General features: G+C 55.0%; 1 protein-coding gene across 1 annotated transcript; it reads left to right on the forward strand.

The window, feature by feature from the left end:
• Positions 1 to 511: 511 nt before the first annotated feature.
• Positions 512 to 25946, forward strand: EFCAB8 (EF-hand calcium binding domain 8; the record flags this gene model as incomplete). Its single annotated transcript, XM_082856805.1, is given in 19 exon segments — positions 512 to 552; positions 1129 to 1354; positions 3583 to 3686; positions 6117 to 6252; positions 8941 to 9046; positions 9267 to 9351; positions 9886 to 9982; positions 9986 to 10010; positions 11984 to 12057; positions 14065 to 14195; positions 17877 to 17944; positions 18269 to 18477; positions 19154 to 19405; positions 19802 to 19939; positions 21325 to 21438; positions 22597 to 22824; positions 23591 to 23661; positions 24488 to 24692; positions 25899 to 25946. Coding segments are annotated over 19 exon segments (2358 nt in total).
• Between the last annotated feature and the right edge of the window lie 258 nt (positions 25947 to 26204).

A 26204-nucleotide genomic window follows, 5' to 3' on the forward strand; every position in this document is an offset into this window, starting at 1 on the left:
GCAGTAAATGTTGCTGTAGTGCCGTGCTGGGTGTTGTATGAGGAGCGTGGAATAGGGTGAGAGCGTGACCCCAGCTTGCTGGGGATGGTCTGGGTGCCACCACTCACCAGCCGTGTGACCTTGGGCACACGATCCCACCTCTCTGTGCCACAGTTTCCTCACAGCACCCCCACCCCGCCCCCGCCCCCACCCGCCACCATCAGGTGATCAGTAAGAATAAACGCAGATGGTAGTGGTCCCCAGTCATCGTCATCACGTCCCAGTGCCAACAGAAACACTAAGGGAACAAACATTTGCTGCGTGCTGAGGACCCAGTCAGAGAGGGGACAGGCTCAGCCCTGCACTGCCCGAGCTAATGTCCAGGCTGGTAAGGAGGAAGGTTTGGGGGGAAGTAGGAGCCAGGCATGGGGCTGGGCCGCCCCCTTCGAGAGTCCCTGGGAAAGGCTTCCCTGTGGAGGAACCAGACGGTGCAAAGGCCTTGAAGTGGCAGGGTGAGAAATGGTGTGGGGACATGGTGGCTGGAACAGAGAATGAAGGGGATGGTGGTGAGAGGTGAGGTCCGAGAGGAGCAGCCTTCAGGCCATGGTGAAAGCTCCAGATATTTGGAGGGGGTTCTAGAAGTTCTTTTTAAAAACTGTGATTCTTTTTTAAAAAAATCTAGACAGGAGTAATTGATCCATTTGCAGACAGATACCCCTGTAGCCACAAAACCCAGCAGGGGAAGAAATTTTATCCCAGCCCCTCTGCCTCTCCCCTGCCCATCTTTCCCTCCAGCCCAAGTTTGTATTTTCATTGCCTCTAAAAGATGTGTTTCACCTCTTCCTCTATAGCTTTGAATTTATTTATGTCCCTTTGTTGCCATTGTTTACTTATGTTTTTCTTCTTTCTGTATTTATTTATTTATTTTGGAGTTTTCATCAGTTTTCTTTGTCTCAATGCCTGGTCTGTCTGATTTGCTCAGAAATGGGATCTGATCTTTTTTAGTACCCACCCCCGTCACTGCCGTGGGACCAACATGGTGCTTTCACGCGGCAGGTGTGCAGCCAGTATTTTTGGGTGATCGCATGTTGAACAGATGAGATGCAAAGGATGACCCGGCAACGTGATCCTCTGTGTGTTCCCCCTCAGCACCCAGATACCCAAGAACGCTGTGGCTGGTGATGGGGCCGAGGGACTTTTGGTGAAGTGGACGGTGTTCTTCCTTCTCTCTTTTGAAGCCCTGGACATGAAGACTTCCGTTAAGGCTGTGAAGAAGATTCTGAGCAATGCATCCAACGAGATGATAGAGGCGCTGTTTTTGAAGGTGGACATGAACTGTAACGGCCTCACCTCCGCTGCTTCAGGTGGCTGGAGGGTGCAGTCCTTGGCTGGTCAGTGGGGCACGTGGAGGGCTGAAGAGGGGGGTAGACTCTGGGGGGCTTGCTGGATAGAGGGAACACTTGGAGTCTTTGAGGGGGCCCTCCCGAGACCCCTGTGAGCTGGGCTCACTGCAGTTTGTTCCCCTGCCAGGGTACAGGAGGGTATGTGACAAACGCTAGTGACCCCTGCCCGAGACTGGCTGAGCACACAGCAGTGAGCGGCAAGGACCCCAGCCTGCCACGTGGCTCTCCTGCACACCAGCCTCCCATTTGGCTCAGGGGATTCCAGCCGGTGCCACAACCATCTCTGAGCCCTTTATGGTCACTCAGTGGCTGTTAAATCAAAAAATGTCAGGGTTGGGCTTCCCTGGTGGTGCAGTGGCTGAGTCCGCCTGCCGATGTAGGGGACACAGGTTTGTGCCCTGGTCCGGGAGGATCCCACGTGCCGCGGAGCGGCTAGGCCTGTGGGCCGTGGCCGCTGAGCCTGCGCGTCCGGAGCCTGTGCTCCGCAACGGGAGGGGCCATAACAGTGAGAGGCCCGCGTACCGCAAAAAAAAAAAAAGTCAGGGTTTTAGAGGATATTAATAATAATGCTTTTTACCCCTGATTTTAAATGTTCTACAATGAGCGTGTACAACATTTAAGAATGCAAAAGAACACAGTAAAGTACAAAAAACCAGTCTGATGTATTGATGTAGCAATGCTGACAATGATAACTAGCATTTACACCAGACATTGTGCTAAGCAGTTTATATATTATTATACTTAAACCTCACAGGAATCCTATGGGGTAGGTGCTGGTAATGTACCTCCATTTGACAGATTGGGAAACTGAGGCAAGAGAGGAATAAATTGGGCCAGGGTTACAGAGCTAGTTAGCAGCCGGGCCAATCTTCAGACCCAGGGATTTTACCTCAAGAGCCCATGTGTTAACAGCTCTGTCATACCTCCCCCTCAGCATAGATGTACATTCTGTTTCTTTCTTTCTTTTTTTTTTTTTTTTTTTTGCGGTACGCAGGCCTCTCACTGTTGTGGCCTCTCCCGTTGCGGAGCACAGGCTCCGGACGCGCAGGCTCAGCAGCCATGGCTCACGGGACCAGCCGCTCCGTGGCATGTGGGATCTTCCTGGACCGGGGCACGAACCCGTGTCCCCTGCATCGGCAGGCGGACTCTCAACCACTGCGCCACCAGGGAACCCCTACGTTCTGTCTCTTTGTGTGTGTTTTTTGCTTTCATTTCTCTTAATACTCTATAATAAATATGTTTCCAGCACTGTCATCTACACAGTGATCTTCTTCATAACTCCCTGTTTTTTTTTAAATTAATTAATTAATTCTTGGCTGCTTTGGGTCTTCGTTGCTGCGCGCAGGCTTTCTCTAGTTGTGGTGAGCGGGGGCTACTCTTCCTTGCAGTGCATGGGCCTCTCATTGCGGTGGCTTCTCTTGTTGCAGAGCACGGGCTCTAGGCGCGCAGGCCTCAGTAGTTGTGGCATGTGGGCTCAGTAGTTGTGGCTCACGGGCCCTAGAGCGCAGGCTCAGTAGTTGCGGCTCGCGGGCTCTAGAGCTCAGGCTCAGTAGTTGCGGCTCGCAGGCTCTAGAGCGCAGGCTCAGTGGTTGTGGCGCACAGGCTTAGTTGCTCCGCGACATGTGGGATCTTCCCGGACCGGGGCTCGAACCCGTGTCCCCTGCATTGGCAGGCGGATTCTTAACCACTGTACTACCAGGGAAGTCCCCTGTCTCTTGTCATAGCTTCATATGGTGGCCCATTTCGGCCTTGGCCATATTTTCGTGAGGCTGGTCAGTAGAGTCTAGATTTGCCCTCGTGGCCTGGCTTATGGGTCCTCCCCAGCTATTGACTTCTTGATATATGAGCTGGGGCAACTCATCTATACTTATATGGGCCTTAGTCTTATTATCCACAAAGTGGGGTGAATAGAGAGACTCAGATGCAATGGCAAATGTGGAGCGATGTGAGGATTATCTAGGATTACAGAAACGCGTTGAGGGAGCGCTGCTGTGCTGTCTTCACAAAATGCACGCACAGAGGCCCTTTGCCGATCCAGATCCAAGAACAGCTCTGGTGCTTGGCTTCTTCCCTCGGCCAGAGCCTCTGGGGGCTCCCGGAGTCCCTTGGAAGGAGCTGGGAGAGACGGGCGAGGCACTGGAAGCCGGTGCTCTGCCAGTTTGGCCGACGCCCTCCCTGCTGGCGTTTCTTCCTGAGGCAGCAGGAGTACCTGGACTACGTGATGCGTGAGTTCAAGGGGAAGGAGAAGATGATGAGGAGCCAGTGCTGCCTGCGCTTCCACCTTCCCATGAGGATCATACCCCCGTAAGGAGCCTCTCCCTGGGCTCCCTGGACTGAAGGGTGTGTCTGGACCAGGCTGGGGCCAGCCCCGCATCGCCCCTTCCTAAGTCCCCACGCCTGTCTGCGGGGCCACTGTGGGCCTGGCACCACGCCTGCAGCTCGGTATTCTTTAGCTCGTTTCAGCCTCACAACCCCATAGGTGGGCTTGAGCAGCCCCTCATTGTGTCCCCATTTTTCAGACAAGGAAACTGAGGCTCAGAGAGGCCAAGTGACAGTGGTGGGGTTGCTCTGTTGGACCCTCCCTATCCGCAGCATAGACGCTGCTCCCACTTCCTGCTCTGACGGGGGCTGAGCAGGCCTGTGGTTTCATCCACAGGGTATAGATGGCTCACATAGCGGGGACAGGGCTTTCCTTTGAGGTGACAGGAGTGAGCGCCATCACAGGAGACTGCTCCTCAAGCCCGCACCGGGCCTCGGGAGCAGCCCCTGCATCACTCCTGGCGCAAGTGGCTCCTGTCCCTGCCTTGATTTGTGCCTGACCCGCGGGCGCTCTCCTCCATGTGGCTCCTTCTCTCTCTGTGCCCTGGCCCTGTTTGCCCCCACCCCTCCAAACTCCCTAAGAACGAGGAACATTCTAGTGGATCCAGCCCGTGGGCCCAGGCTTCCTGAGCTGGGCTGCTGCAGGCCTCTTGCTCTCCTCCCGGAGTCTGCCTTGGTTGGGGCACCAGATGCCCCGTGCAGGCGGCCGGGGCCCGGGAGCCAGGTCCTGTGGTAACAGGTGTGGTGGCCTCCATTTGTGGCCTGGTTATAACCAGAGGGGCTGTGGGTGAGTTTGTCTCCGGGGACCACACCCAGAGCAGGCCACGGAGAAGACCACAAGGGTGTCTCTGCCCTCAACCAACCTGAAGTTTAATAGAGAAGATGGTGCGATGAAAACCACGGAAGGGTAACTTTGAAAACAATTTGGTCAAGATTTGAGGAATAGCCAATAAATATGAGTGATGACACACTTTGCAACCGTAAATTTCTACATGGAAACTTTGCTGGGTGTCGTCATACCTTTGCTGGTCTATTTCCTGGGACGTTTGATTCCCCAGGGTGATCCCAAGGGCCTGAAACAAGAAGCTTGTCCCTGTTTTCTCCTGTTTATTTGCTCAACCTCCTAACCTGGAGGGCATGTCCAGCTTGGTGGAGAAAATAGCCAAATAATATTTCATCACCATCAGGAAGGGGTAACTGAAAACTGGCTCACCTGGACTGAGCCTGGGCCAAGCTCACCCAGTGCACCATCTCCTTGATCCCGTGGAGGTGCTGTCACTGTGGAGATGAGGAAGCCGAGACCTCAGGAGGGGACAGCTTCCTGGGGCACTCTTCACTTCAGAGCTCTCACCTCTTGGGTCTGTTCCCTACAGTCCCTTGGCCCTGACAGAGGAGGCAGAATTGGAAGGGACGGCTAGAGAGGTGACTGAGAAAATTGGTCAGGCTCTGAGCAGAGCCGTGGGCTGAGGGCAAGAGAGGGGGGAGAGCCGTGTCCAGATAACGAGTCCCTGTCTCTCGTGCAGAGTCTGTAACACAGTAGAATTTCCCAGTGACGTGGGTTATCCTTAAGTCACGGCTCAGCTCACATCCATGGCAACGTGTGGAAAGGGCTCTGGCTGGAGTCGGAGTCGAGGTGCCTGGGTTCTAGTCCCAGCTCTGCTGGGAACCAGGACATAACTCCAGGCAGTTAGCCCCTGGCTCCCTGTAAGGTGAGGCAACATCACCTGCCCTGCTGGGGCCCAGAGGTGTGGGCACATCAAGTGGGAGAGAGTGTGCTGTGCTGTGTCTGGCCCTTTAATAGCCAGTTGGCTTAGCCAGCTTGGGGACGGGAAAGAAGCCACTGGAAGGTGGCGTTGAAGTTCGCTGGGAAGGCTGTTCAGTGGCTTCCTGCGAGGCCAGGCATGCCCCAGGAGCTATTAGCTATGCTCAGGGCATGATTTTGGAGATGAAGAGTTGGGTTCACAAGGCCCTGATTTCTCACTGTCCCTTTATCTACTTTTATCTCGTTCTTGGGCCCTATTCCCCCTTCCATCTCTAAGCACTAGAGTAGTTACTGGAAACCCTGTTATTTTGCAGTTTTCCTCACAAGCCCCACTCCACTCGCCTCCTGTGGGCTGTTTTTCCTGTGAAAGGACATCTGGCCCATCCCATCATGAGGAAGCTGACTGGCTATTTCATGGGATAAACTTACTGCTCTGGGAGGCCCGTGTCACCCCAGCATCCCATGTGGGTCTCCTTTCCTTCTGGCCACGGTTGTCAGCGGTGACAGTCCCCTTTGGAGGAGGGGCAGAGCCCACATCTCACAGAAACTCACCCGAGTTTCTCGTGGTGCCTGTGAGGGAAGCTGTGTCCTTCCTTCTCTGTGCTCTTTGCTCTGGTTTGGTTTGGGCTCCTCTCTCTTATCACCTTCCGCAGGAATCATGGGTGTGAGATTGTGAAAGTGGAGTTCTTAGTCCAGTGGCGCAAGAAGATCGGGCATTTCCTGACTGTCACCAAGGACGGGATCCTGCAGTTCTGGTCGGAGTCGTCCTCGCTGACCAGCTCCTTTAGGGTGAGTGGGGCCCACGTGGGTGGTTGGAAAGTCTCTGCCTTCATGCCCTGGACCCGAGTGGGCTCCTTCTCTGGACCCGTGGGCTAGACAGCCACACTTGCTCCTGGGAGCAGGTCCTGGCTTCCCCATGGGACCATGAGCCTCGCAATTCTTTTCTGAAAGCAGGATTCCACCTGGATGTCCATTGCACTTAGATGTCCAACAGATAACCTAAACCCACTTTGTTCAAATTGAATGTCACTGTAGCCCTCCCTGCCCACCAGGCTTCCTTCTCCTGTGCCTCCAGGTCAGTGAATGGCATCGTCATCCACCAGGGTTCTCGTGTTGGAGATCAACCTCCTTTCCTTTCTCTGTCACACCCATTCCACCACCAAGTCCTGCTGGTTCAAATCCTCTGCTTGGACCAGGGAGGAAGTCGCAGTGACTGTGAACATGGGCTCCGGAGCCCAACTGCCAGACGTAGAGCTCTGACTGTACCACCCCCCAGCTCTGTGACCTTGGAAGTTACTATATTGCTCTCTGTGCATCAGCTTCCTCATCTGTCAAGTGGGGTTAATAATAGTATCCCCTACAGGCAGGGTTGTTGGGAGGATTTAATGACATAATCCATGCCTGGTGCTGGGAGCAGGGCAAGGCACGCAGCAAGCACCCGATAAACATAAGCTGACATCGTCATCGTCATGGTCGTTTGTGCCGTCAGCTCCTGGCCAAGCGCGGTAAATGATAAAATGCTCGGGAAAACCCCTGTGTACTTGCCTTTGCCAGGCCAGGCCAGAGTCCTCCAGCAGATGAGGAGGGCCCAGCTCTGCAGAGAAGGCTGAGTGAGCATGCTCTGTGCCTGCAGAGTGTTTCCTAATTGCATCAGGGGTCATCCTTTGGGGCAGGAGGATTCTGTATCATCCCCCTGACCCCAGTTGCCAAGGGAGAGAACCAAGGTGTGTGGAGTTCTAGTGACTCTCTTGGGTGCACTTGGTAGCCTAGGATCAAAGGGGATTCTCACCTGTACTCCTGAGGCTGGCGTTTCTGGCACATTCCACCCTCTTTTTCTCTGTGTGCTTATCAGGGGGGCACATTATAGCCTGAGCTCCTGCTTGTGGCTACAACATGGTCACCTCAGCGCTCCTGAGGGCCAAAGCCTGGGAGGGCCAAAGAGGACAGAGGGAGGCTCCCCAAGAAGGCCCTGAGGGGCTGCTTTGGCAAGTAGATGTTGGCAAGAGTGAGCCGCCAAGCACCATCCTCGGACACTCACTGCATGGCCATGGTTGTGCAGCCGGAAGGCCCTGGAGTCTGGGCTTCGCTTACCAGCTGTGCAGCCTTGGGCAAGTCTCTGAGTCTCCCCAGGGCTCTCAGTTTCTGGTGTGAACGCGGGTCTTGGGGGTGATGAGCATTACCATCACCTCCACTGTGTGGGGGTTAGACCCCAGCCCTGGGCCAGAGGGGGGCCTTGGGGGCCCTGGTGCATTGTTTTCCCTGCCCCAGCCGTTAGCGCAGGCCCCTGCTCTTGGTGCTCTGAGCTTTGATAGGACAGTTCGGAGCCCGCGTGGCGCTACTCAGGGAGTAAAATACAAGTTCCGCCGCTGGCCACACCTCACTCATGGCCCGTCCTCCCCAACCCAGACCTGTCGGGCTGGCCCCCTCTTCCCTGGGTGTGGCAGCTCATTTCTGCTGACTTGCCTTTGCTTGTGGTGTCCCCTGCCTGGAGTGCCGGCTCAGATTCTGTCTGTGTAAGCGTTGTGTGAGGTTGGCACCAGGGTGGGCGGCACCCATGCTGGCCCAGCTCCTCCCAACGCCGGCAGCACATGGATGCTTTAGCTGTCACGGTTCCATTCGTTCCTCACAACCTGGCAGGACGGTTTCTCGTTAATAAGCCACTTTGACCAGGCAACACTGGCAGGTGGTAAACAAGATTTGGACAAAACAAACAAAACGAATACCAGTGTTATACGTCAATTACATCTCAATAAAAATCAGAGAAAAAAGATTCAGGCAGAGAGGGGCAGGTCGTGGAAGAGTCGGTCTTCCTCTCTCAGACCCTAATTCCTCTCTGGAGGCAACTGCTGTGGCCACTTTGGGGGTGCTTTTCCATGGGCAGCCTGTACATACACCGACCCCTTCTCTTTAAATACACAGATGGTAGCACGTTATAAAGCTGCTCTTCACCTTGCTTTTTCACTAGTAACAGGTCTAGGCAACTGTTCTGCATTGTATGTACACAGCTCCCGCGTTCTTAATGTCCGGGCCGTGATCGGTGGTGTGGGTTTGTAAGGCGTCATTTCCAGGCAGACTCTGGCCTGTTGCTGTTGTAGCTGGGCAGCAGTGCCCGTTCCTGCTTACACTTCTCTGTGAGTACCTGCAAACACATCTGTAGATGCCTCTTGGAATGGATCCTGGGATCACAAACTATGCACATTTAAAACTTGATGAGCTTGTCAAACTCCCTAAAGGGTTGTGAGGATGAGTGTTCTTTAAGCTCATTTTACAGATACGGAAACTGAGACTCAGAGAGGTCAGGGAGTTTATCCAAGACCCCACCGTTGGTAGTTGGTGGTAAGGCTGGGCTCCACACCAGGTCTGTGCCTGGCTCAGGGCCTTGGGTGGCAGGAGAGGGTTTGCGGGGAGGCTGTGCTCCTGGAGTGCTCTCCCGGGGAGCCTCCCCAGCCCAGGTCTCTTCTGCTCTCCCTCTGGCAGCTTTACCAGATCCATCCGCTCCGCAACCAGCAGATGTGGGTCATCGACATGGTGTGTCTGCACAACGTGAACCTGGTTGCGATAGCGTCGACCGACCAGAAGATAGGTGAGTCCCCGAGGTTCCCCAGGCCGGTGCCTGGCCACTGGAAGCCATGCATTTGCACTTGGAGAGCCCTGTCACCCAGCCAACTGTGAGCATGAATTAGAGTCCCCTGGGAGTATTGCTGGGTGGTGAGTAGTGAGGCTTCTCACTGTCACCAGAGACTCCTGAGGCCTGGGACATGGGTTTGGGTTCATGTGTGCCTCCCCTTCTGTCTCTTCCCCAGAGTTCTTTGATATCAATAACCATAAATGTGTCCGGGCCTTCACCTTCATCGATCTGGACAGTTGCGTCCTGACCTTGAACTACTGGTGAGTCTCCTGGGAGACCAGGGCAGGGGCTTGGCAGCAGTGGGGCTGGGACCCCCAGAAAGCCTCTCTGGAAGCAGCACTGGAAAGATCCCCACCCTCTGTGCCTGTGTCCTCTTCCCCTCAAGCTGCTTCTCTCTTGGGTCCCCTTTCATGGTCACTCAGACCTCAGAGTTGTTGTCGGCCCCTCTTCCTTTCACCAAGTCAGCCATCAAACCCAGCCTGTCCCGCTGTGTCTCTGGGAACATCATGGTCCATCAGTAGGGTGACTTGACAAAGAGCAGCTGAAGGACCAGGGATTCATTTATTCTGGTTAAAAAAAAGTGCTGATTTCTCTTGGACCTGGTTCACCAACGGTCTGGATCTGGGCGGCTGGGCCCACGTTTGTCAGCTGTTGAGGTCAACGCTGGAAAGTTGTGTGGGATCTGCCCTCGCTCCCAAGGTGGAGAAGGGCCTTGGAGGCCGGGGAGGGGCGGAGGGTTGCACTGGACACACCCAGCCGGCTCCGTGGCCTCTTCTGTCTCCTTCTTTTCCCAGGTCTGACTATCACAGGACTGTGTTCTGCTATGGGGACACCAAAGGCAATGTCATCGTCTTCACCTCCAACGATGTGACCCATGGGCTGTTCAACCCCTGAATCCTCCCCAGGACCTCCAGATGGGGTAGCGGAGATGTGGGGAGTGGGGGGAGATGGTCCTGCCCTGGGAGCTCCTTCCCCTCCCTGCTTCCTGGTTCGAGAATCCCTGGGAAGGTGGTGCACCCACATGCTCAGCTCAGAGCCGCCTGTGGGAGATGGGGTGATGGCGTGACAGCGGGACACGGGACGGGTCTGGGGAGATGGGCAATCTCTCTGGAGGTGGGAAGTTGTGCGCGTGAGGGCCGGGGCGGAGGTGGGGGCGCTTCAGGACCCTCCTCATACCAGGAAGAAAGAACGTGTGGCAGCTATGTGACCCGCTCTGGGCCCTGGGGAGGTGGCGCTAGCTTCCTCCATGGCGTGAGGAGGGTTCTGCTCTCCTTGGCTGGGAGCTGCCTGTGGGTGGGTGTTGGGGTGGGGCGGAGAGGCTGCCCAGGAGGCTGCGCTTCCTCGCAGCGCCTGGAGGAAAGCCCGACTCCGCACGAGCAGCACGAATCAGCACAGGGACACTTGCGGAGCCCTTGGGTGCTGAGCGCTTTGGGCAGTCACCGCCTGCAGTTCCCGCCTGCTGCCAGGAGGGGCTGCTGTCGTCACAGCCTGTTAAGGGAGGAGGAGCAGGGGGTTTAGGGGGAGACGTGCTTACACTGGCCCCACAGTGGCTAAGCGTGGCTGAGATCTGAGGCAGGCAGTCTGCGCCAGAGCCTGCACTTGAACCACTTGCTAGGCTGTATCCCAAACCGACTGAATGCTGGAGGATGCTGTCTGGGGCTGCTCTGCCTAGGGGCACGAGATCCCGAGGCCTCGGGGCCTGGGGCTGTCGGGGACATATCTGAACTGGACCCTGCCTGGGATCGAGCCTTCGACCCGCAGTGTCAGTCCTCCAGGCCGCACCGCATCCATCTGGAGGGGGCCCCAGCCCCCAGGGACCCTGACTCCTCTCCATCCAGGACTCCAGAATGGCCACTTGGGCTTCTAGCCAGAGTTTCTGAGCAGGGTCTCCCGGGGCCCCAGGCCTCGGTGACACCTTCTGCCCAGCTTGTTGGGGCAGCATTTGCCACTGGCCGGACAGAAGGTGGATCCTGCCCTGGACGCAGCAGGGGACTGGCACCCTGCTGTGTCCTGTCTCGTCTGCCTCTGCCCCTGGTGCCCGACCTGCCCTGACCCAACCCACCGTGGTTGCTCTGTGCCACCCTGGGAATTGGCACAGGAGTTGGTGGTCTTTGAGCTGAGTGGTGGACAGGAAATTGGAGGGGAGGCAGATGAGGCTAGAGTGTTGGATGGGAGTCCTTCCATGCCACATGCTGACTGAAGGCTGGGGACAAACAGGAAGGGGGGCCCAGCAGTGTGCTGACTTGGGAGGGGCTGGACAGACCAGCTCTGTATGACCTAGATCCAGTTGCTTAACCTCTCTGTGCCTCAGTTCCCTTATTCAAATGGGGTAAGCACAGTCAGTTCATGGATTTGTTAGAAGGTGGAAGGAGAGAAAAGTGGGAGGGCAAGGCTGTGCTTACTGCGCCAGACACGCTTGCTTTACGACGCATGCGTGCAACTTCTCCTTCTTGGAACTTGTATTTGCCAGACAAGGGGGGGCGTGTATTCAGTAGTTTGAAGCATGATGGCAAACTCCCAAATGATTATTTTCAGAATGAATAAGAGCCCAGGATTTCAGTTCATTCTCCACTCCAGCAGAGTCAGAGCTCCCTAATGGAGACTCAACCAGTTGGGGAGAGTGAGGAGCCCCGAAATCTGGTTCCACCTCTGCTAGGGGCTGGCAGGGGGACTCTGGGCAGCAGTGTTTATTGGCCCCGGTCTGTTTTCTGGGTGCCGAGTTCACCCCACTGAACTTACCAGGACACAGGGAGGCTTGAGTGAACGTTTGGATGGGAAAGCCTTTTGGGGTACATGGGAGTTGCAAACCAACTCAAGGGTTCTTCTGAGGTCTTGCTTATTCTACAAACAAGGAGAGCTGGTGACATGGGCCTTGATTTTCTCCCCTATCAGATCACTGGACCGATGTTTCCACACGGAAGCTCTTAAATGAGAAGTCCCCTATGTATAGAACTTACCGGCTGAGGGTAAGTGGGATCTTTCCTTGGCTGTAACCATGGTAATTAGCTGTACACAGGTAAAAAAACAAAAATGCAGCAGGTGGATCTGCCCTTCGGTCTCTGGCCTTGGGGCTTGGTCTCTGGGGATGGGGTGGAGGCAGCTGCTGGATCCCGTCCGCTCTTTGTGCAGAAGCCAAACCATCCCAGGTGTGACTGGTCTCTCTCACCGCCTTCATTGCTCAGGCACCAGCCCTCCTGGGTGGCTGCAGCGGCTTCTCGCCGTTTCCCCACGTCCTTTCTCTATGCAGTGCTTTCTCCATTCAGCAGCCTCAGGAATCCTGAGCTAGAAATAGTCATGTCACTCCTCTGCTCAAAATCCCCCAGTAGCTCTCTTGTCTTGCACAAAATCTCAAGTGCTCCCCACGACCATCAGGACACGAGCGGACCTGGCCCCTGGCTTGTTCCCAGTCTTCCTTTCTACCTTTCTCCTTTCTCTGACACAGAGACGCCAGCAACCTGGCTGTTCTCTGAACACGAAGCCCTTTCCCACCTCAGGGCCTTGACACACGCTGTTCCTTCAGGCTGCTGTGCTCTCCCCCCACATACTGTATGTACGCCTCCCTCTCCTTCCCTTGGGTCCCCAACCAGCCAGCCTGGAACAGCCCTGCTCCATCAGCCTCTGCCTTCACCCCTTCACCTGCAGCGCTTATAGGATTCTGACACCCATTACAGTGTGTGTTTTTTTCCCACATCTCCACGCGATTCTCTGACACGAGCTGGGTGTCCTACAATTCAACTCAATTCTGACACTGTCTACCCCAAGATAGCGTCAGATCCCGCAGTTTAAGGGTCCCACAAGACTGCCCTCCCCTTCAGATGCCAATCCCAAGTTCAGGTTGTTACCTATGCTTCTGACCCACTGGCATTAATCAGAGGTTTCCACGACCCCCTCCTTGGGTTCGATTAATTTGCTAGAACAGTTCAGAACTCAGAGAAACGTTTTACTTTACTAGATCACTGGTTTATTAGAAAAGAATATAACTTAGGAACAGCCAGATGGAAGAGATGAGGATGGCAAGGTATGTGGAAGGGGCACGGAGCTTCCATGCCCTGTCCGGGTCTCCACTCTCCCTGCACCTCCACATGTTGTCCAGCCCAGAAGCTCTCAGAACCCCACCTTTTGGTTTGTTATGGAGGCTTCATTACACAGGCATGATTGATTATGTCATTGGCCATTGGTGATCAAATCATCCTCCAGCCTTCACCACGACAGACACTTGGTGAAACAGCTCATGCAAAACCCAGCTCACCTCGCCTCCATTCTTGTCTTGGAGAGGAAAATCTCCAGATTGGGAGGCCAAGCACTGGGCCAGAACACGGAACCTGTCCAGCCAGGCCGTGCCCTTGACCTGTGGGTCCCAGCCTTTATTTTTTTTTCGCTGCACCACGCGGCTTGCGGGATCTTAGTTTCCTGACCAGGGATCGAACCCGGGCCCTGGCAGTGGGAGCGCGGAGTCTTAACCACTGGACCGCCAGGGAAGTCCCAGTCTCGGGGAAGTCCCAATCTCGCCCAACTTGTACCAGATAACATCCTCGCTCACTGCAAACCACTTCCCTACAAACACGGACAGCGGTGGGGCCGGGAAGCGCAGGCTCACCCATGGTGGGCGCCCCGTGGATGATAGCGACTGTGGACTAGGCGGACTTGGATCCATCCTCCCTCCCACCTTGGCATGGGGCCACAGACAGTGGTATTAGGATGGGCCAGACCTTGCCTGTCCTCTAACTTATAAGCGAGAGTTCACCTGACAGCAGATTTCAGTGCTTGTAACCTGTTCCACTGATAAATGACGGCCACACACCCCTGATCACATGACCTGGGCTTGGACTGTGGGGCTGGAGCACTTTGTCAGAGCTGTGATAACTAGAGGGGCATAGACTTGGGGATCTCTTGGCCCCTCCAGCCCGTCTGGTGGCTGGGCCTGGATGACCGTTCTTGGGTTGGGTCTCCCACCACCACTGCTCTCTTCCCAGGGTCTTCACCCCAACTGGTGTCAACAGGTCAAGTTTATCCCCCAGCTGAACCTGGTGGCTTCCTGTTCAGCCATCGACGAGTCCTCTCTGGTGCTGACCATATTGCCACCCGAAGTCCCAGAGCGCCTCAAGTAAGGAGCACCTGTCTCCAGGCAGAGGTGGTGGGGCTGGGAGGGGGTGGGTGGTGACAGTGACTCCGGGACTCTGGCTTCACTTCAGCCACAGGTGGCCATCCCTCCTGAGAGGGGACCTGCCTCCGGGACAGTGGCATCTCCTGTGGGCAGTAATACAGTGTCCTGTGAATCATGCTGGGTCCAAGGAAGCACTGTGTGTCCTGTGGGCCAGCAGTGAGGTGTGGTGGTTAGAATATGGGCCTGGAGTCTGTTTTTTTTTAAATTGAGGTTGTCAGTTTTGAAAATTGACATATAACATTATATTAAGTTTATATTAAGACGCATAACATAACGATTTGATGTTTGTATATATTGTGAAATGATCACAAGTGTAGTTAACGTCTATCACCACACACAGTTGTGCATTTTTTTTCCCTGTGATAAGAACTTTTATGGAATCTGGTTTTAATCATTCTGGCATTGCCACCAGCAGCAAAAATATGAGGCCTCTGTTATCCACCAATTTATACACAAAACTCAGCACAGATGCTAGCACACAGTGTAAGGATACAGTCAGAAAAATGTTTTCTGAATGAAGGAATGAATGTGAGTTGCTTCACCTCTGTGAGCCTCAGTTTTCTTGTCTGTAAAAGGGGGTGATGATAGCCCTTCACTTACCTCAGGGCTTACATGAGTGAGTGTTGTACATAGCGTGTGTTCACTAGTTGGCCACATTAATTCTTTGGAGATGGTTCTAATCTATTTCCTTCATTCTAGATTCCTCTACCCCAGGGAACATCTTTTCATCTTCTGTCTTTTTTATTTTTTAAAATCAGCTGTTGGGAATTCCCTGGCGGCCCAGTGGTTAGGACTCTGCACTTTCACTGCTGGGCTCGAGAGTTCAATCCCTGGTCAGGGAACTAAGACCACGCATGATGAGCAGTGCGGCCAAAAAAAAAAAAAAAAAAAAAACTCAACTGTTAGTCACACAGGTATACGTACATATGTAAAAAATTCAAGCACTATAAATAAAGCCGGAATCCTGTGGGCTTTTCTCCCCGTTCCCTTATCCAATCCCCAAGTCCTGGAACTAACTGCAGGTTGGAGGAGGGGAGTGTATGCCTGTGGCGGTGGGGAATCTTCTGTCTTGGTTTTTGTGCTTTGAGCGGGGCGGTGTGGTGGGATTTTGCTTGGAGCTGGTTTGCTGAGGTCCATCTCTCTGCTTTGGTGGGAGTATTACCTCATGTCTGTGATATGTCTTTCAGCTTCTTGTTTTATTGGGTCTCAAGGGCAGGAGGCTATGACAGGCTCCTTGGTCTGCCTGCCACCTTCTCACTCCAGCCACATGGGGCCCCCTTGTGGCTCACACATGTTCCTGCCCCCAAGCCTTTGCATTGCTCCTCTCTGCCTGTTTTTTTGTTTGTTTTTGTTTTTTAAACATTTTTATTATGAAAGATTTTTAAACACACAAAAGTAGAGAAATAGTATAATGCTTTAATATCACTAGTACTAGTCCAAGTTAATCTTTACCCAAGTGTCTCAAAAATATCTTTTTATGATTATTTGAAATCAGATATAGACAAGGTTCTAGGATGGTTCTGAGCTGAGGAATGGTGTGCTCTGGTGTGTGGGAGCATCCTTCTGGCTGCTCCATTGCAAGTGGAATGTACGTATGTGGGCAGGAGGGGAGATGGGGACACCAGTGAGGATGCCATTGTAATAATCCAGACTATATGTGATGATGGTCTGGAGTCTGCCTGGCGTGGAGACGGAGAGATTTGAGATATATTTTAGGGGTGGGTTGCAGAATATAGTTATACACATGAGCACACACCCCATTCCTTCTTGTCTGTATGAAGTACACACACTGGCCAGCAGGTGGCACCATTGACTGCTGGCTGGTCTCTTGTTCTGGTGATGTCCTCTTGGGGCGTAGCCTCTGCAGGTGGGGCCTGGCACTGCCAACCCAAATTCTGCCTCTGTAGTGGCCTTGTAGACCTCTTCCCTGCGTCCCCTTTGACCTTCCAGTCCCTTCTGTGCACAGCAGCCATCTGTGCAGAGACCTGGTCTCTTCCAGCCAGCCGTCCTGTCAAAGCCACCTGCTTATTTCCCTGCAGGACTTGCCATGATGTGTACATGTCCGTCTCCCTGTCCCTGTGTTCCTTTACTTGCGCAGGCTGTTTTCCTCTAGAAGAAAAGCTCCAGTGAAGGCAGGGGCATCCTGTCTGTGCCTCTGGTCATCCAGGAAGGGCATAGGAGCCAGGAAGTCTTTGTTGAATAAATGGGTGAATCAGGCTGAAATGATTTCTAGTTAATGTTTTGTGACTGTTCTTCCAGAACATTTCTCTGCACACATAAGCATGGAGGGAGACTTATCTGGTTTGACAATACAGGTATTTGATATGCTCTTCTTGAAGTTTTCTAATGTTCTTTTTTCTTTTGGCCGCACGGCACGTCATTCAGGATCTTAGTTCCCTGACTAGGGTTTTTTGGTGAAGTTTTGACTTTTAGAGGAATCCTTCTGGCTGTGGAGTGGGGAGCACAGGGGAGTGGGAGCAAGGCGGGAGGTTAAGAGGCCCTCCTGGGAGGCTGATGCAGAAACGAAGGGGCCCTGGGCTGTGGTGGGATGTGAACAAAGAGGATTTGGGGCCCAGGTGAATAATGAGAGCGCAGGAGAGGGAGCCTCTAGGGTGATAACCAAGCTTAGTTCCCTGGGGAGTAGCAGAGGTGCAGTTCAGGGGCAAGTTCAGTGGAGAGCATGCTGCGTTAGAGGCCTTGGAGTTGAGTTTTGAAGGGAGAGTTTGAGTGGAAAGAGCTGGCGGGGCAGGATGTGTGGATGTGAGGGAATAGCACACGCAAGGCACAGAGCTCCCAGGGCTCTGGGGCCTGTGAGGGCTGTTGGGCCTGACCTTTCCCCTGATCTTCCCAGAAGCCCTGCCTGGGTCCCCTGGCCCTCCTGAGCACCCTGACGGCCTCCTGGCTCCCCAGCTCCCATCCCCCGGACCTCCAGCCCTGCTACACCGTTTCCTGTCCTGGAGCTCTGGTTCCTGAGCCTACTGCCTCTCCCTGCCACGCCCACCCTGGGTCTGAACACTGACCCCCCCACCTTGCCAGCTGTGGGACCTTGGGCAAGCTCCTTAATTTCCTTCTGTGTCCTCATCACGGCACAGGGCTCATGACAGTCTTCAGGGTTGTGTGAGGGGTCCAGGTGACTCACAAGACAGCACCCAGCACAGGGACCAGCACGTAGCAGGGACACCTTGTTCTCTTCCCCTAGCCTTTGGGGGATCCCCTTCCACCTTTTGGTCTGTGTCATGGGTGGGAGGACAGCCGTCCCAGTATAGTGAAGGTGCAGATTGGGTTAAGTTGGCCCTTGGAGCGAGGCGAGCATGGTGCAGCTGCAGGAGTTGCTCCTGCTTCGCGGCTGCTTTCGCCTTCATGTGCAGGCGAGAGGTGGGCGTCTCCTCCAGGTACTGCTGGTTTCGGGCTGAGCGGGGCTGCCGCTCTGCTGGCGGTGCTGGCCCTGCCTTGGGGGCAGGGTGAGCCCAGGGCAGGGTTCTGGGGGCCGCTCTCTCCGTGGGTGGAGACGTGGTGACTTCTCCCTGGCCTCCCGGCGGCCCTGCCTCTAGCTCCTCCACACCCCATCCTCAGAGGCTCTCCGAGGCCTCCGGTCACAGCCTTCCCCCTGTGCTGTTGTAGGTTTTCAGTGCTGAATTTAAGAAAAGGGATTCTTTGCTTTGATTACTGCCCAGAAAAGAATGTCCTGGGTAAGTAACGTTTGTATCACGTGAGGCTGCTGGTCTGGCAGAACTAGGGTGAGGGCTGCTGGGGAGGTGGGGCCCATCAGAGCGGAGGCGGAGGCCGTGCAGCGTCTGCCGCCAGCCACTCTGGTCCCCGCCCCTGGGCACCTGGGGTGGAGTGGTGACAGGGGCTTGCTTGGCATGGTGGCAGAGGGGCGGGACGAGAGGGGCAGAGGGATGGATCATAGCAACGCCCCCCATCTGCCGAGCCTGACTGGAGTCCGAGGCCTGGCCCCAGGACAAGGTCCCAGCGCAGGCCCCCGGTGGCTGATACCCGGTTTTCAACTTCAGTGACTGGTGGCCATGACCCCCTCATCTGCCTGTGGAACCCCTTCTTCTCGAAAAAGCCTATGTGGCTGATGAAGGGGCATGAGACCTCGGTGACACACGTTCTCGTGAACAGCAAGCACAGCAGCATCTTCCTCAGCATCTCCAAGGACAAGCTGTCCTCAGGGAGCTCGGCCCTGACGCCCGCCACTAGCTCCTGTTCCCCAGCAGAGGTGCTGGCCCAGGGAGAACGATCGAGCTCAGCCAGCCAGGGAGCTGGCTGGCAGTTGGCAGGAGCCTGAGGCCCAGGGCAATGGTGTGACCTCCCTGTCCATGGTCCCACCCTGGCCTGAGGCCAGGTACCCCAGGTGGCACCATGAAGGGGCCGTGGGTCTCTGACCACCCCCATAGGGTCCTGAGCCCAGCTCTGAGCAGCCCACCAGAGTTGGGCAGGGCCCTTCCCTTTACGGGGTCTCAGTCTCCTCATCCAGAGAATGGGTGTTGAGTGGTTTAGAGAAGAGCTGCTGGTGAAAGAGCAGAGGAATGTCTGGCGCATAGTAGGTGTACAACAGATGTGAGCCTTTCCCTCCCCACAGACCCGAACTTGCTCCTCTCAGCTCTCCCAGTGACCACTGCTTGGCTGCCCTGGCTGCAGGGCCTGACTAGACCTTTTTCAAATGCCCGGGGTTCCCCTGATCAGGCCCGCTCCTCTGCTCCTCTGAGCTGTGGGTTTAGGGTCTCTCCCCACCTGCTGGGGGATGCAGGCCAATGGTTCCAGGTGCCCTCCTTCAGGGGACAAGTTTGTGTCTTCTGGGACTCAGTAGATCAGGAGCTGGCAGGGCCCTGGTTCACCAGGCCACGCTGCCCACACATCCCCACACTTGGTACTGTCTGGAACTCTCCTGGCAGCGCTGGGAGCTGGGCATCGGCACCTCTGATGAAGGCTCCGAGGCTGGAGGGGTCGGGGACAGAAGTAGACTTGCCCAAACCTTCATGGGCAGCGATGGGCAGAGCCACGGTGTGGACGGCAGTCTGTGGACTCCAAGCCCATGCCGTGTCCAGCTTGCTGCCGACGCCCCGAGTGAGGAGTGTCCTGGAGGGACTTCCACGGGGCCCCTCTGGGGACACTTCCTCAACCTGGGAGGAAGTCGAGGGGGACAGGTGAGCCTTTTGGGCAACGATGTTGGCAGCTCTTTCTGTGCCCTGCCTGGCTTTACTCGAGGGAGGCTGGGGTGGGAGCTAGGGAGGGTCTGCAGGGGCAAGTGCTGCCTTGTGAGGTCTTCATCCTCAGCCGATGAGCAGCAGCTGCTCGAGCAGGGTAGAGACCCTGGGGGAGGCTGGGCGGGGGGCGTGCCTCGGTTTCCTCATTTGAGCATAAGCACAGCGTCTGTCTTAGGGCTGTGATCCATGGCAGTCACTTAGCGTGGTGGGTGTGTCTTGGAAGTGCTTGCACTGGGTGCCCTGGCCCCGCTCCCAGGAGAACCCCAAGGCCTCAGGTGCCAGCTGCATCCCCGAGAACCCACTCTTGGCCCCTTTGCCTGTTTCTCACCCCCGCAGAATATTCGCGTGTGGGACATGCAGGACTACGAATGCCTCCAGTCCTTCTGCGGGAAGCATTTTGCCCTGGGACACTGCCCCATCACCAGCGCATACTTCCACAAGGATGACGACAGCCTCACCTGTAGCACCTACTCAGCGCTGCACGAGAGGGAGGTGGGACTGTGTCTGCACCCAGAGGGGAGGGGCTGCAGCCGCGTTCTGCAGTCCCATGGGACACCGAGGGGTGGTCACATCCCGTCCGTCCTGAGACTGCTTCGTGTCATGAGGACAAAGCTGCTAGACTCTGTGGGCTGGTCCTCAAACCTCTCGTCTCCTGGGATTTCCTGGGGGACTGTTGCTAGGCCCTCAGTGGTCACCCTCTACGCTGCTGTCCTCCTGACCCGTGCATCCTCCAGACTCCTCAAAGCCCACCTTGAGGCCTGGGCTGGCTTAGAAGACCCCGCCCGCCCCCACCGCTCCACGCTCCCTTGCCTCCCCTTGATCACGGCCCTTATAACTCTGTCCTGTCGTGGTTATATGCCTGTCCCTCCTGCCAAATCGTGAGGCCCAGGAGGGCAGGGCCCACCCCCGAGCAGCCCCTCTGAAGGAGAGAGCCTGGAGGGACCTGGCGTGAACACCGTCTATGAGCCATGACTTAGCTGGTGCCCATGTGAGGTCTGTCCTTACTCTGGAGGACAGGACAGCCTGGGAGAGACACAAGGGGCTGACCGTCCAGGGTGACAGGGAGGCCTGTGACAAGATGGGAGCTGAGGGGACTGCAAGGACAATCAGCAGCCAGTAGAGGGGGAGGTTCTATCTAGAAAGGGAGGTGAGGGTGTCATTTGTGGTTGGGAGGAAGGGGAAGCCCCACTGAGACCTCCTTCCCTCTGTTGGCCGGTGACGCACACGCTGTCCTTGTGCCCTTGGCTGGCTCTCCCAGGTGGCAGGTTTTTCTTGAGAAGGGAGTTGGTGGGTTCCTTCGTCTCTGCTGAGTGTCAGACTGGCTGCCAGCATTTGTTGAATTAAATAGACCTTTGAAGTTCATTTCAAATCATCACACATTATCAGCCCTCTGCTCTTTGTCAGGAGCAGAGAATATATTAATTAGGCACTGTCCCATCCCTCAAGGAACTTATGGGGTAGTAGGAGAACACATAACTTTAGTAGAAAATGCTGTGTGTTATGATGGAGATGTGTGCTAGGTGCTTCATCGAGCACAGAGAAAGGATCCTTAGCCTAGCCTGAGGCAGAGGTAGTCAGGGAAGGCTTCCTGGACGAGGGGACACCAGATTGAGGCTTTATGCTTTTCAGAAGTTATAAAAGGGACCTTGGATTTGGATTTTGATCTTGTGGGAACACGAGGCTTTGGGAGCCCTGATCTCAGGGAGTGGGGGCCATGGAGTAGGGGTGAGCTATCAGCAGGCCTGTGTGTAGTTGAGGATATCTTGATGTCTCAGTTTACTGAAAGTTTCTCCCTGGGGCAAATCACTGAGGGCAGGCCCCATCTGACTGCCCAACTGTCTGCCCCTCCTCACCTGTAGATTGGCATCCTAAAAGGGTACCTGGAGACACAGGGGCCTGGGAGAGCAGAGGAGAAGACCACGACTTACAGCACGCTCCTGTGCGCCATCCTCTACAGCAAGGTTTTCAAGCAGATAAGTGGTCAGCAGCTCGTCGCTGAGGCCAGCAGGGGGTGGGGTGGGACAGGACGCTCATAGCTTGGGTGGTGGTGCAGGACAGTGGGAGGTGGGCGAGCAGCAACCCTGCAGAGGGGTCACCCCGGGTAAGATAGGAGCTCCACCACGTGGTCAGCGGGTCACCAAACTCCTGTGAGCCTGTGCGCCCCTGGCTACCGCCCCAGGTCAGTTCTGGACAGGCAGCCTTCTTTATACAGTGTGAGATGGAACACAAGGTGTGAGCTGCTCTTCGAGGCTCCCTGGGTGGGTGTGGGTGCTGCTCCTGGGGGCCATTTCCAGGGAAGCCCTGGTTCAGCATTGTCCGTCGTGGGAGGGGAGGGAGGCCCAGGCTGTGGACAGCCCCCTGGTCCTGAGTAGAGATCTCTGCATTGGTCAGGGCAACTGGGAACGTGGATTCTGAAGTGTGGGGACAGAAAGGGCTCCTGGGCCCTCTGCCCACTGCCACTGGGACCCCTTTCCTGGCCCCACTGCGTCTGCTGCAGCATGGCCTTGGCTGCGCGAGGCCAGAGCTCACCTCTTTGGGTTTCCCTCTCATTCGGACCCCTGGCACCAGCACCCCTCATACCTTAGGGCTCTTCAGTGCCTTCCAGCAGCTTCAAAAAATTCCCCTTCCCCAGCTTTCTAGATGTTCTCATCAGAAAGGTTGGTCTGAAGTAGGCTCACCTGTTACTGTTTCATTGTAATAGTTGTAATGTTGCCTTAGGTGGAGTGATGTACCTTTACTCAACATTTCCCTACTTAGGGGACAGTTAGTGTATTTCCTGTTGTTTTTTTCTATCCCCCGTGATTAATGACTTTGCAGTAAATTTTTTTTTCTGAATTAGAGATTATTTTCTCTGGATAGATTCTGATAAATGCCATTTCTGAGTTGAAGGGGATTTCACCAGACTGGTTCCTTCTGAAAAAACTGTGCCTGTTTGCACTGCCGTGGGCCTCAGGGCCGAGGAAAGCCTGTTTTCAAGAGTGGCTTATCCCGCAGCAGGAGGGCCCAGAGCGCCTGTCTTCTCGGTACACAGAGTGGCAGTGGAGCTACCCGCAGTCACGCCAGCTGGAGGCTGCCCTTGGGAGCGGGGGCCCTCTCCTCTCCAGGAGCCCTGGCTGTGTGCTCCCCCACAGGTGGTGAGCGGCTGCCTGAGCGGCGTGGTGAGCGTGTGGGAGGTCGTGACGGGCAAAAGGATGACGGAGTTCTCCATGACTGGCGACCAGCACGTGGAGCTGACCGCCATGCCCCTGGATGAGCCAGAGGCGTGCCTGCTCACGGGTCTGCGCGATGGCGCCGTGAAGATGTGGAACTCCAGCGTTGGTGAATGCCTGCTGACCTTCCCCAGCCTGGACCAGATGGAGGTCAGTCTGGTCCATCAGCTGGGGCCTGGGGGCCCCTCACAGCTCCTGTGACCCTGGGACATGCTGTTGTCCATGCCTCTCTGAAAGGTTGTGCACACAGACTGCCTGGCCTCGTGCCTGCCTGACCCTTTGTGTCCTTGTGCAAAAAATGAAGACAGGTAACAGGGCCTGTCCTTCATAGGTGTTCTACAAATGTGAGCTACTCTTGCTCTTTTGGTGTGTTAGCACTTCTTACCCTACCTCCTAGAGCTTTGGATGGCATTGCTAGCAGTGGGGTCACATGATTCAGAGCCACCCGTACCCCTGTTTGGGAAATGACTGCCAGGGTTATAGGGATGGTCTGTGGGTGTGGTGAAGTGCAAAGCCAGCAGTCCCACTTTGGGACTTGAGCCCAGTAGTAACCCCTGTGACACAGTCCTTTAACCAGCTCCGAAGGAGCACTTGGCCGAGAAGCCGGGGGTGTAGAGGACTGGTCCAGATCCTATCACTCAGTCGTTTGACCTTAGCCAAGTCACTTGTCTGTTTCCCTGCTATCCCCCTGTAAGAGGGACATGGATACCTACCCAATCTGCCCCCTCCAGGTCCATCAAATGGATAATGGGATGTGAGAGCACTCTGAAAAAAATATGGTGGTATCACCTCTAGGGAATTCTCATCATTATGGGGAGTTTTGATTTCTTGCTTGGTATAATTAGGAAGACATTTGGGGCCTGGAGCCATTTCCTCTGAGGTACCTTAGAGTTCTGTCTTCTTTCAACTTCAACAGATTAGTGGGATCGTCCGTATGAACAAAGTGTTCTACATGACCGGATGGAGTAAGAGAATCACTTATTTCACGTGAGTAGCCAGGGTGCACATGGGAGGTGAGGGCAGCTAACTGTTCTCTCCTGACTTCAGATGGGTTCCTCCATTCCTAGCTTTGCTGGTGGTTGGAACACCAAGCAGGAAATTAGTGCTGGGTGATGTCTGTTGCTTCACCCTCTCATCTGTCCATTTATTCATCACTCCATGCAGCCGATATGTTCTAGGCTTTGTACTAGGTGCTGGGGACGGGTATAAACAAGCATATGGAGTCTTCATCCTCCTGGAGCTCCCAGGGGGAGGCAGACACTAATCAAATAACTTCATTTGTGATAGTCTGTTGAGTGCTATGGAAAAAAAAAAAAAGTACAGGTTTCTATGGGGAGGGGACAGAAATCTGATCTAGTCTCAGGGGCCGTCAGAAAAGGGTCAGCTGAGGATGTCGGGTGGAGTGGGATCTGAAGAGTGAGCAGGAGGGGTCTCAGTGAAGCAGTGAGGGGCTAGGGACAGGAGGGACGTTCCAGGCAGAGGGAACAGCATGTGCAGGGTCCCTTCCTCTTCAGAGGGCTTTTCTAGGCCCATGGTTTCCCCTTCTTTCAACCTGAATCCTTACTCGGGTGTCTGAATGGGGCAAATCTGTAAGATTAGTGTATATAAAGCCCCTAGGACCGGACCTTTATAGCAGGCACGTAATAGGTGCTTAGTAAATGCAGTCGGCAGGGCAGAGCTTCATCCCTGATCTACACCTCCTCTGCAGTGTCCTCCTCCGGGTCAGCGCTCCAAAGCCTAGAGGCCATGATGGTCTCCCAGGAGACCAGTAAGGCTGAGCTCTCAGCCCTTCTGCCTCTGGCCATGTGTGCAGGTTCCACAAGACCAAGCTGGTGCTCTTGTGCTACCACTGGCAGACCTTCCACACGGAGGATGTCCTGAGCATGGCCAGGTACCAGAACCAGTTCCTTGGGACCTCCTCCTACAATGGGGACATCCTCTTCTGGAACATCAGCATGTTCGGGCCCATCCTCCATTTCAACGCCTCTCAGAGCCCCTTGCCCTCGCTGCCCAAGAGGGTAAGGTCAACAGAAACAAGCTGTCCTATTCCTTCTCTCTCAGCTGTGGGCCAGAACCACGTAGGGCTTGGGGGTGGGTAGGGGACACCCTGGGAAGTGGAGGGAATGGTGGTGGCTTGTTCTGGAGGAGGTTGGGAGCTAGGGACGTAGGTGGTAGTTTTTGTAATTATCCTCATTTGACAGATGAGGAAACTGAGGCACAGAGAGGTTAAGCATCTCACCTAAGGTCACACAGCCAAGAAGTAATAGATCCAAAATCCAGGCAGTCTGACTCCAGAGCCTGGTGGTGCTAGTTGTGTTCTTCTGAGATTACTGTCCCCTTGAAGGTGGCTCACTTCTGACCCATCGCTGCTACAGCTTATCGCTCCGGTCTCACTGGGCTCTTGGTAGGACTTAGGAAGCCATACAGTCTCTGAATGACCATATCTTTGCAGATTAAAGCTGGAAGGGGCCTTCGGGGTCACCCCATCCAGTAGTTTTCCAAACATGTTGTGGAGAGATGCTTGGAGGCTATTACAGCGGCTTCTCCAGAGCACTTCAGCTTTTTATCTATTTTACACTTTGGAGTTTCCCTTCAGATTAAAAAATACCTCAGAAATACTTGGAGGGCTTCCCTGGTGGCGCAGTGGTTGGGAGTCCACCTGCCGATGCAGGGGACACGGGTTAGTGCCCCGGTCCGGGAGGATCCCACATGCCGCGGAACGGCTGGGCCCGTGAGCCATGGCCGCTGAGCCTGCGCGTCCGGAGCCTGTGCTCCACAACGGGAGAGGCCACAACGGTGAGAGGCCCGCGTACTGCAAACGAACAAACAAACAAACAAACAAAAATTCTTGTTAATAACAAGGCCGGTTCTCATAAAAACTATGGAAATAATGCCAAGTTGCATATGAATGGCTCCCAGGTCCACTGGTTGCTGGGAGGGGGCAGGGAGTGGCAGGAGGTTGAGGTGACCCCTTGAAGCCACCCTGACCATGGAGACCATTAGAGGCAGGCCCTGGGACTGGGTGCTGGAGGGTTCCCAGGGGCTGGTGAGGAGCCTGCCTGATGGCCAGAGGGATGGGTTCTGCTGCAGGACAAGGGCCTGTCCGGGGTGCTCTCCCAGGAGATAGTGTATTTCTGATTTATCCGCCCTCCTAATGTCCAGCTGAACCCTTGCCAGCCTCTCCACCTGCCTCCCCCTGCCTGTATGGAGTCCCTCCCTTGCAGGTTCCATCCCTGTGCCCTTTGCGGCTTGAGCAGCCGGCCCGCTTCTAGCACAGCGTCACCCCGTCCCCGAGTACTGGACCTCCTATCACCCCCCTGGGGCCAGAGGTTAACAGTGATCATTTACCTTGGTAATCATTTACCCATCATTTACACAGCACCTACTGTGTGCCATGCTCTGTGCTGAGAGCTCCATGGGTGGAACCGTGATAGATACTCACAGTAGATACTGGCTTTAGCACTTCCGTAAGCTCTTAAGTAAATACTAGAACAGGTGAGACTCAGCTATGACAAAGATTATGCACATAA

Source organism: Leucopleurus acutus (assembly GCF_964270905.1).
Source record: "Leucopleurus acutus genome assembly, chromosome: 16".
Taxonomy (NCBI): domain Eukaryota; kingdom Metazoa; phylum Chordata; class Mammalia; order Artiodactyla; family Delphinidae; genus Leucopleurus; species Leucopleurus acutus.